Source organism: Aspergillus tanneri (assembly GCF_003426965.1).
Source record: "Aspergillus tanneri strain NIH1004 chromosome Unknown AapTan_8_pilon_pilon_pilon, whole genome shotgun sequence".
In the NCBI taxonomy this organism is placed as follows: Eukaryota; Fungi; Ascomycota; class Eurotiomycetes; order Eurotiales; family Aspergillaceae; genus Aspergillus; species Aspergillus tanneri.
Genome location: NW_022984635.1, coordinates 2435397 through 2446719, shown reverse-complemented (window position 1 = coordinate 2446719; position 11323 = coordinate 2435397). Strand labels below are relative to the sequence as shown.

Below are 11323 nucleotides of genomic sequence, written 5' to 3'. Positions count from 1 at the left end.
TAAATACATCGCCCAAGATGAAAGCAATCAAGATTACCGGGTCCCGCCGCGCAAAAGTTACGGCCAAAGCCCCATGCCTGAACTAGATCCCGACTGGGTGCTAATCAAAACTATGGCTGTCGCACTGAACCCTACTGACTGGAAACATATTGATTTCATAGCAACGAAGGGTGCTACAGTGGGATGTGACTACGCCGGTATTGTCGAAGGAATAGGGTCTGAGGTGGACCCGGAGCGTGGACTGCAGGTGGGAGATCGCGTAGCTGGGTTCAATCACGGCTGTAAGTATTCTTTCCTCTTTCATCCAATAAATAATTCTCGGCTAACGGCGACAGGTAATGGGGAAAATCTCTCAGACGGATCTTTTGCCGAGTACATCGCCGTCAAGGCACATATTAATATCAAACTGCCCGACTGGATGACTTTTTCGGACGGAGCAACTCTGGCCATGGGCATCACAACCGTCGCGCAAGGGATGTACCAACAGCTAAAATTGCCTTTGCCATCAGTCTCGATGGACCCTCTTCCAAATCAAAAACCAATTCTTATTTATGGCGGCAGTACCGCGACGGGTACGCTCGCCATTCAATTTGCCAAACCATATTTATCCTACCCCGGTCGTTGTTTCCAATTCTAACATAGGAAAAGGTCAGGTTATACAGTTATCACGACATGATCTCCACATAATTTCTCACTGGTCCGTGATAGAGGAGCGGATCATGTTCTGGATCACCGTTCGCCAGCACTCGCCGAAGACATCCGGGCCTTACTAACAACGAACTCTGTCTCGTCCTCGACTGCATCACGACAGGCGAATCAATAATTAAATGCTGCGCTGCCCTCTCCCCTCCGCGCACAGACTGTAAGATCAAGTATTGCGGCTTGTTCACTGTCGGAGCTCTTCCCCGGTCCGACATCGAGGCAGGATTCACAATGGCCTACACAGCCCTCGGCGAATCCCAGCAGAAGTGGGACAATTACTATCCTGGTAGCTCTGAGGACGCACGATTTATTGGAGATTTTATGAAACTCACGTCAGAGTTAGTTAAGGAGAAGAAGATTCAAACCCATCCGGCAGAAGTGGGATCTGACGGATTGGAGGGTGTTCTGAAGGGTCTTAACCGACTACGAAAGGGAGATCTCAGCGGGGTGAAACTGGTTTATACTTTGTAATTCGTTGAAATCATTGCGTATCATCATCTAATCTATCGACATATCCAGCTTTTTCGATTTTATTTACTTTTATGAGCGCAGAGTGAGAATTGCATGTTTAAAACCGCAAGTCCCATCCAATCTGAGGCCCGAGCTTGGGCAATTCATTGGCCACACTCTGCACGTCTTTATCTCCGCGACCACTCAAACACAAGACAAGATCCTTGCCAGGTCCCAGCTTTTTGGCTGTCTGAATTGCACCCCACACAGCGTGAGATGTTTCTAGGGCAGGAATAATGCCTTCCAACTGGCTTAGTAGGCGGAATCCCTCGAATGCCTGGGCATCAGTTACTGACAGGAATATCGCCCGCTTACTTTCCTTCCAGTGGGCCAGTTCCGGTCCAACTCCGGGGTAATCTAGTCCTGCAGAAACGGAATGAGTGTTGGAGATCTGGCCGTGCTGGTCCTGCAGGATATATGTGCGAACGCCATGCAGCACCCCTACGGAACCACCAGTCAAGCTAGCTGAGTGTCTTTCCGTGTCCAACCCATCTCCGGCTGCTTCCACACCAACCAGCTGGACAGAGAGGTCCTTGGAGAAGGGGTAGAACATGCCAACGGAATTAGATCCTCCACCAACACAGGCGACAACGGCGTCCGGACTCTTGCCCAATTCATGCATCTGAGCCTTGGTTTCGTTCCCAATAACATTCTGGAACGTCCTGACCATAGTAGGAAATGGATGGGGCCCAATAGCAGATCCAATAATATAGTGCGTGGTATCCAGACGGACAATCCACGCGCGGAAGGCTTCATTTACGGCATCGCGGAGGGTACGCGATCCCGATTCGACGGGGACCACAGAGGCGCCCAACAAGCGGATCCGGAACACATTCAAGGCCTGTCGACAGACATCCTCTGCACCCATGTAGATGGTACACTTCATGCCAAATTTAGCACACACAGTGGCAGTCGCAACACCATGTTGTCCGGCTCCCGTCTCGGCAATAATCTCTGTCTTACCCAACCGACGAGCGACCAGAATCTGACCCAGAGCATTGTTAATCTTGTGAGATCCCGTATGGTTGAGGTCTTCCCGTTTCAGCCAGATGTTTGCACCGCCAACGTGATCAGTCAGGCGCTTCGCTTGATGAAAGCTCGATGGACGGCCCATGTAAGGGTAGTACGATCGATATTCCTCCCAGAAAGTCGGGTCATCGAGGGCCGCCTGGAAACCAGCTTCGAGTTCAGCGAGACACGTCGTCAGGGCCTCCGGGGCATATTGACCACCGAAAAGCCCGAACCATCCTGGTCCATATGTCACCGCTGCCTCTGCGTCACCGGTCTGGGCGACCACCTTCGTTTCTATTGCGCGGGGGGTCGCACTAGTCAATGCATCCTGGCTGACCTTCCTTTGTGTGATTTTTGAACAGTAGTCCTCAACTGCCTGAGCCGCCTGTCCGGCCGGTGCGTTATCCAAGATGTTAATCACCTGACTGCCAATGACAGCAGCGTCGGCGGTGGAAGTCACGCTCAGGAAATGCTCACGCGTGCTGATTCCAAATCCAACTGCCACGGGGATATTGCCGGAGAGCCTCTTGACACGCTTAATAAGGGCAGGAAGCTCTGTGTTGAGAATCCCCGTAGCGCCCGTGACCCCCATGCGTGAGACGAGATAAATGAAAGAGTCGGCCATGCCGCAGAGAGCCTTCATGCGCTCTTCTGTAGTCGAAGGAGCAATCAACGGGACGTAAGAGAGGCTGTCGATGGAGTCAATAAGCCTGTCACTCAAACTTTCTTTATTTAAGGTCAGTGTCACATACCCCATCTTAGTGCAATCACTGCGGAAGCGAATCGCCTCTTCCGGCGGCAAATCAACAATAATGAAGCCGCTGACCCCCGCATCCTTGCAATCGGCCAGAATCTGGGACTCCCCGTAGCGAAGGAGGGGGTTGTAGTAGCCCATGAAGAGGACGGGGGTCCGAAGCCCTTTCCGGCGGGCCTCCCGCACCATTTCCAACATGGAGGTAATGGTGACCCCATTTTTGAGGGCCTTGAGATTCGATTTCTGGATGGTTGGACCATCTGCAATAGGATCGGTGAATGGGAGACCCAGTTCAATAATATCTACGCCATTCATCAGGGTCATCAATTTGAAGAACAAAGCTAAAGCGACTCACCGGCTCCTCCAGCTTGCATGCCCAGCATGATGTCCGGGGTTTCCGCAGAGGGGAATCCGGCCGTCACATACGTGACCAGCGCTGGACGGCCTTCTTGTTGACATTGGGCAAAGGTTTGTTTGAGATGCTCCATGGCGGATTGATTGTCAAGTGGTGAAAAAAAAAGGAATACGGGGGACAGTACTTCTTTATAGGGACTAAAAATTTAACCAGGGTACTACTATGAGTCAACACCGACGAATCCACAATGTGGTCAAAGTACAGTGGCCACTGCGAGTGAGAGGATGAACAAGCTACGGGACGGTCCATTATCCGGCCCGTCAAAATAACATACCCCACAGGTGAGCTGCGAATACAAGCAAGCCGCGGATCTGTATTCCCATACAAAATGGCACTTTTCTAACTTGGGAAACCTTAATAATTCTTCTATTATTATGGTTTATATTAGACAAATTCATTCTATATGAGCACGTAAATAGGTATCGTAAATATTTTGTAAAGAAATTTGTTCCGGTCTCAGATACATAGTACTAGCCCACCGGTGGAGTACGTTAATGAATTGGCCCCCAGTGGAGAACAAAAATCTCTTCGGATTATACTCCGTACTTTTCTTATCTTTTTTATTTTCTAATAGCCGCCTAAACTTATTCTCAGTGGGCCAGACCGAACCCAAATATAGCTCGACCGTCAGCATGTCACAGTCCAGCGAAATCTCTCTGGGCCTGAAAAATTCTATCGAAGGTCCGCACTGCATGCAAAGAATGTCACAATCGCAAGATTCGCTGCCTGATACCTCCAGATGGAGGCTCCTGTCAGTCTTGTGTGATCTCGCAGCGCCCATGCTACTTTCTCCCCCGACACAAGGCTGGTCGACCCAGGAGAAGCAGTCGACCATTGTCGAGCACACTCTCCAGCCGACAAACCACCCCTGCCTCCATTCCAACCCCTCGACCAGAGAACGATGTGAACGAGGTGTCTCCTGATAATGTGTGGCAAGCGAATACGGCGCTGTCATCTTTAAACAATGCTCTCACTGCTAGCGACCTCACTTTATTGCCTCCCGACCTGCAAAATTTCTGTAGGGCTCCGCTCTCTCACTCTTCCACGCTCCACGACTGCCTCCCCGTTAGCGATTCCCTCGTGCGATCTCAGCCGCATAACAATTGCAGTAGTGAGAGCGACCCGTCATCGGACTGGCTAGCTGGTTCACTGTCAGACGGATCAATAAGGGCTCGCTTCCCCAGTATATCTCCCCTGTGGCCAGGGTCGGTCCCCAATTCTGGGGATAGCAGGCGTGGCGGGGATAGCTGGGAGAACTCGTCGGTGTCATTCGCAGCGCTGCTAGAGAAATGCAGTGAACTCGATCAGGCGGCCGATATACTGAAGGATCGCGAACAGTGGACAGCAATTAATCACCATCTAATCCCCGTTCTCCGCGCGATTGATGCCCTCTGCGACCTGTGTGCGGCCTTCATCGCAGAGCATCCCACTCCATGCTCAAAAGAATTACTAGACTCCGCGCTCGTGGCATTGGTGATTGCGGCAAATTTCAAGATTCTCGAGGTTTGCGGTCTGCTTGTCTCCATTAGTGTCTCGGATGTGCAGAGACCGCACGACCAGCTCCTGTTGAAACGCATCGACTTTAATCTCACACAGACTAAGATCGCGCTGACCTCCATGAAGGAGCAGGAGATGACGTCGCGGTCGGTGTTTCAGACGGCACTTGATCAGGCGGCGCGGATCCATCAGCAGATTATGGTTATGACGGAGGGATAAACACCCTTTCCCGTTATCTCAATGGTGGTGATGACTTCATGACTGGGGTATATAGTTGGATGGGAGTTGTTTCTTATTTGCATGATGAGATATCGATACATTTCAATGAGTGGCTTCCCTCTGAGTATTACCCCAGCTTTCTCAACGGCGAACAGTGATATCCCCTGTCTTGGACATGCATCAGGAACGGTTTCCATTATCACGCTTTTTTTCTTATACAGCCAGGCAATGAAGGATAGGTTACATCAATTAAATGCATCAATTCTGCTACCTCGTCGATCAAAACAAAAAAAGCAAACCGGCAAATAATTCTCCCTAAATAAATGCCGTAAGAGGATTACAATATTGTTAGCACTTTCTCTCGGTTTAGAATTAAAAAAGACTTAGGTGTCAAGGGTTGAACCCAATGTATTGCTCAGGCATGACCTTCGCTCCTATATAGGGCGCTAGATGCGACTGATCGAAGATCAGTCGTCTTGTACCTTTTTATATGGTTAAGTGGTTTTAACTCTACTAGCGCAGAGACAACCAAACCATCACATATATAATTATTTCGACCCGTGGGCAGTTTGTATATAATCTTGGCCCGACCCATACTCAATGGGTTGGGTCGATAAACCTCAGAAACCCGGCCCAACCCGCAGGCCTAACAAGTCTAGCCAACTCTCTTGGGCATGTAAGAATATATGCGTCGTCTCTACCTATTTGTTATCCAATGCCTCGCAACAAAAGAACAAAGGCAGGTCAGGTTGATTGGAACAGCTTCGCCCACCAGCCTGATCCTGATGTGATAATCAGGTATGACAACTCAACAGCGAGACAGCTGAGCCGTACCAAAAAAAGTTTTATTCAGTATGTCAACCTTAAGATTTTTTTGTGCAGTATTTAATGTCTTAGATTTACCTCGCATCTTGAACCACCAGACTATGTCTACTGGCTACAGAACATAAACCTTCGAGTGATAGAAGGTTTCCTACGTTAGTATCTAGACGACCACGGCGTTGAGGTCCAGTCAGGTTTCCTTGTCTATGCACGATACTGGAGAATGTTCTGGTGTAGGGAGACAGATGGACTCTTCCCTTACATGCTGAGGCGTCAGATGACTTATGTTAGTAAATGTCCACAATTTTGAAGGTCAAAACTGACTGATTAGCTTGTGTGAACTACCTGACGGATGAGTAGGAGCTTAGCCTAGAAGGCAAGACGCTACCTTCAGTGAATATTGATGACCTTCTACATGACCTATGATCACATGGCTGTTACCGGTGTGCTTTGCAACCACAAGGTGTCAACAGCAGCATAGTATCTTGAGGAAAATTATGGTCTCAACATCCGCACACCCTGGGACACTCCTTGAGTCTGCCAGGTATATGAGAACCAACAACGCACTAAAATGGAAAGAGATCGAGTTCTATATGGTAAAGCACCCGGAATATCCGACCTGTCAGACTCTTCTTATGGGGGTCAAGCATAGATCAAACAAAGGCAAGTGGAATAAAGGGGTCGCGTAAGACTAAATCATACGATTATTGAAACTTTCTAACTAGCTCAAGGCCTGTGTTTACTTACACCGAAAGGAACGATAACCTCGGCCTCTGCGTTATACAAGATATACTCGAATTTGCTATCCTTAATAACGCCTTTGCAAGTAAGCATATCAAGGCTTCTCAAGACATCTGGAGAACACATGTGCCATCACACCGACCGAGTACCCCTATCTACTTCAAGGAGAGTGTAAAAGACATACCGATTTTCCGTCGCGCTGTGAAGGACTCCGAGGGTTACTAGAGGACCTATCCTACAAGAGCTTTACCGTACCAGAAAGCGTAGGACGACGAGGTTGCGACAAGTCGGTCGGCCTGTCCAAAGAACCCTGAGTCTTTGTATAAATGCCGAAACAGTGCGGCTTCAAACCTTAGTACGTACTCCGCACTAGAGGACTAGGTCTTTCCATAAGCCGACCTAGATCGCGAAGGACATCCGAATGAACACTCCCGAAATATTATTATAGGCTATAGAAGGAGCAGTACATTTGTATATTGCGTTCAGGTTCAAGATGATACCCAATCTGCTTTTATGGAAACTCCAACTAGAGATACTTTGATTAAGCTTGCAACAAATTTAAGTCTGACTCGGGATGCGTCTGTCCTACGGGAACTGAGTAACGAGCGGAAAAAAAGACTCTGAGCTTCGAGAATTGAAGCACACGCGTGACAAGCTTCGGCTCGAGTCATTGAAGCAAGTCAATAAGGGTCTGACATTCTGGCTGCTTAAATCCTTCAGTCTGAATTTCCCGAACACGCAACCTTTCATATAGTTGAAACATGATCTTCGAGGCGATAGCTAAATAATCATGGTAATTTTATCTGTGGTCATTCTGGTTGACAGGAATCATAAATCTGCCTGAAGATAAAAAACTCCCTCCACTTTATTACATGATTCTTACGCCATTCAACAATGTCTAGTCGCCACAACGCGGATCTTGCTGCTGTAACAGTCGAAGGGTCGCCCTCGGTTGTTCGACTCTTTTATCAGAGTGCAGATGATAATCCTATTTGTGAAGCCCGTTCTACTGATCCTGGTTTGATCTGTACCTGGATTACAGCGTTATACGACCCTTCGGGTATGGATTTGGCACCTGGGATTGACATGGGCTGTGAGCCAAGAGTAAGAGCTTCGTCCTTTGTGCCGACCTTAGTATGTACGTTACTAAACCGAGTTAGATATATATAATATACATGAACAACAATTATTAACTTGTCGAGCTAAAAGATAAACTCGTGGGAGCAAACTAAAAAAAATGGGAACGTTGCCACGATCCGCTATTAAAGGGGATAGAAGTGGATAAAAGCACCAAGTTTTGCGGTGGCTATCACAATTATAACTATGGTTATGAGAAAGGGTCACACTACCTGTTACTCTGGGGGCATGCACACCATTGCATAAATCCGTATCCCAGAAGTTCCGTGACTGAGCCATCAGTATGCTAATACATGAGACTGGTAGGGTTTCAAGGTGGTGTCGTGTTCGGGTTCTGACTCCCCACAATATGGAAAAATAAGTTAATCTTCTCCGAGCGCTTTATCTCCTGGGCAATATCCAGCATGCGCTGCGAAAAATACGGTCACAATGGTTTATCCACCCTTGGGGGCTGAAGAGGGCTCATGATTATCTTGGTTAGAGCTGTCTCAGGGATGGCGTGAGTGCAGTAGAAACCAAATCACGTCGCTGCTGCAGCTGACCTTGTTTATTCCGGGCCCAGACTCTGAGCAATACAGACCTCAGGGTCACTTGTCGGACACCCAAAAAAACAGAAGTTGTGACAATAGTTGATACTGCATTTGAGATCACCACTGAACGTGTCTGACCACCATGAGTCATATGTGCAGCATACGATGGCAGTGCATTTGCCTCAGCCTCACCACGCGATTCTCCGCATCACATCAGCAAGGTTATCAGCGTCGGATTGCTTCTTATTGGACTGTCTGTGCAGGGGTGGTAATATTTCTCCTCACCATAGGGGTTTTTTTTTTTTTTTTTTTTTTTGTTTTTTTGAAATACATTACCTAAAAACCCTACACTCCGCGAATACAGCAGGGAAGAAAGGTCTTTTTCCCTTCTGCTTTAATTGCACATCTCTATGCCATGGATCGCGGTAAGGAGGCCGTTGACCGGATAGTAGCCTGTTGGCGCTCCGCGGTCAATCCACGACAGTACGGCGGCATGAATGGCGTTGATCGCCTCCCAGTATGGGCCTGCAGAGGGCTTCTGGCTGATAGCCATCTTAGCCCTGTGCCGGGCGTACCCTGGTGGGCTTTGACGGTCATTGACAGAACCACAGTGTAGCACCGGTTATACCGGCAGCGGAGCAGGTCCCTCCGACGACTCGGAGATTCGCCTGGTCAGCGGAGTTTGTACGCAGCGAATGCTTGGACTCCAGCACCCATATGGATGGCTTTCCTGGTGTAAGTGGCGCTCAGATAGTCTATGGTTGAAAGTCTGGAGATAATGCATCCATAGCCCAAGTGGGAGTTGGCGAGAGACCCGTGTCTTGATCAAGTAATAAGCCCATATTGAAGTACTTCATTGACTCGAATACGTACTACTGCGCATCTACACAGTCTGGCTTTGTACGATATCTGAGCTACACTACAATGAATTTATGAATATGAAGAAATAACGTAACTGGTACCTAACTAAGCGACCGCAGTTTTCTGTGCCTAGAAAATTTGATTTCCAAGTAGATATATCATTGACATCACACCGCGTTCACTATTAAGCATTATGAGACTACTGATAGGGTAGTTGCTCCGGGATTCGTAACCAGATATTTATTATCTCAATACTGTACTGACAATCTGGGTAAAATGAGACTCAAATAATTCTCTATGTTACAACTTCCCAAGACGAAGCTTCGGTGGACAATGCACTAGGTACAGGGAAAGACCGATTATTTGCCTCTCACACCCGGGAACAAGCATTACGACTTTCACTGTCCCTTTGGGAAGTCACTCAAGGCGCTGATCTGTCGCCATTCCTCCACTGCCGTGATCGTTTGGGATGCTGATTTAGCAATTTCCTCGCTGGCATCACTTCCCAAAGGCAGGAATGGAGGCAACTCCCTGCCGGCTGCCACACCAGAGGAGGTGACAACGTCGTAGATGACCTCAGCACCCTTGACATGGTTGCCCAGTTGCGTGCCATGGAAGGCAGCAAAGTTGGCATCAGTAATGGCATTCAGCTCCGCATAAGCAGGCAGACGGGAGGTGTTATCAGTTTTAGCGATGTTAGCAGACGGGTTGAGCAATTCTGTCCGGAAGAATCCAGGCTCCACCAGACAGTGGCGAATCCCAAACTGAGACACCTCGCCTGCAAGCCCCATACCCAACCAGCGTAGCGCAGCTTTGGAGGCGTTGTACAGATTGCAGCCTGGCATGGGATACCAGGCTGCCATCGATCCGATGGTTACCAAGGTACCGGAACCTTTCTCGCGCAGGTGTGGTAGAAGGGCTCTGTATAGGTTGAGTGGGCCCAGAGTGTTCGCCTGGAACTCCTGCAAGGACTCTTCCGGGGTTGTCTCTTCCAGCATACCGGTCTGAACGTACGCAGCGTTATTCACGACGAAATCAATAGTACCATGGACCTCCAAGATCTCTTGGACTGCAGCCTTGATCTGTGGCAGAGGTTCATTGTGGTTGAGGCGGACAAATGTGATATTGTCCTCGCACTCTCGGAATGCGAGCTTTTCGGGGTTTCTAGAAGCGGCGAGGACGTGATCCCCACGGCGGGCAGCAATTCGAGCCAGCTCGATGCCAAAACCTGACGACACACCAGTAATAAGCCAGACTCTAGGGGCGACCATATCGTCTTGTGTTGCTAAAGCTTAAAAAAAAAAAGAAAGAAAGAAAGAAAAATATGAAACGGGGAGAAAGTGAGAGGACGAGAAAAAAGGATGGTGTTAGTTTTAATTGATAGATTGGCGAACAACCAGAATAGGTGAGCTGGTCAAAATTCCAGGCACAAGATTCCAGGATGGCAGACCGAGGCGCCCTATTTATGGCAGGGACAATCCGACAATGGACGAGGAGGGGGCATCGGACAACATGCCATCTGCGTGGCATGCACATGCGTACGAAGCGAAGTACGGCTTTTGATCTTGTCCATATCCCAGCTCACCGTTGGGCATACAGTTAGTCGGCGAGGTCATGACTCATCGGACAACTTGGCGTCGCTTTCGTGATACTAATGTCAAGCTAGCGGTCAATGAGACAGCCGTTCGCCAAATCATTGCCATGATTGCCCAAAAGCCGCCAACGCTTGAAATTCGTCAACCTTAATGTTGACAGGGAACTCTATGTCTGTGCGGAACAGGCATGTATCCTCCAGTTGTCTAAACCACACAAAGATGACCGAATCAGTGGACTGACTATCCACAGATTCATGGCATCCACGCCCTGACCAAAACGTTGAACGGGCTCTCCCGAGCGTCCCTAAGCAAAACCGCCTGTCTCCGGGGAACAGACGCTTATAGTAATAGTATCACTACCACTAGCGATAGCGCTGACGGCGATGACAATCAGTCTACCGTTCTAGAAGGCTATTTAACAAAGATTTTAAGCACAGAAACAAGAAAAAGGAGGAGCGATAGGAAATTCATATGTGTTTATGCGATTTCAGTAACTGAAACTGTCACGTGCTGCCAGCTAACCTATTCA

General features: G+C 48.6%; 4 protein-coding genes across 4 annotated transcripts; 2 read left to right on the top strand and 2 right to left on the bottom strand.

The window, feature by feature from the left end:
• Positions 1 to 73: 73 nt before the first annotated feature.
• On the top strand, positions 74 to 1173 carry ATNIH1004_011411 (zinc-binding alcohol dehydrogenase family protein; the record flags this gene model as incomplete). The annotated part of the gene is made up of 3 exons (XM_033575973.1): positions 74 to 281; positions 336 to 572; positions 812 to 1173. 3 exons carry the CDS (start codon positions 74 to 76, stop codon positions 1171 to 1173), a joined length of 807 nt encoding a protein of 268 aa, XP_033421828.1.
• A 97-nt stretch (positions 1174 to 1270) lies between these two features.
• TRP5_2 (tryptophan synthetase) lies at positions 1271 to 3465 on the bottom strand (the record flags this gene model as incomplete). Its single annotated transcript, XM_033575972.1, has 3 exons — positions 1271 to 2912; positions 2976 to 3279; positions 3333 to 3465. 3 exons carry the CDS (start codon positions 3463 to 3465, stop codon positions 1271 to 1273), a joined length of 2079 nt encoding a protein of 692 aa, XP_033421827.1.
• Positions 3466 to 4024: 559 nt separating this feature from the next.
• Positions 4025 to 5108, top strand: ATNIH1004_011409 (uncharacterized protein; the record flags this gene model as incomplete). Its single annotated transcript, XM_033575971.1, has 2 exons — positions 4025 to 4073; positions 4132 to 5108. 2 exons carry the CDS (start codon positions 4025 to 4027, stop codon positions 5106 to 5108), a joined length of 1026 nt encoding a protein of 341 aa, XP_033421826.1.
• A 4489-nt stretch (positions 5109 to 9597) lies between these two features.
• On the bottom strand, positions 9598 to 10470 carry ATNIH1004_011408 (SDR family oxidoreductase; the record flags this gene model as incomplete). Its single annotated transcript, XM_033575970.1, has 1 exon — positions 9598 to 10470. One exon carries the CDS (start codon positions 10468 to 10470, stop codon positions 9598 to 9600), a length of 873 nt encoding a protein of 290 aa, XP_033421825.1.
• Positions 10471 to 11323: the final 853 nt, after the last annotated feature.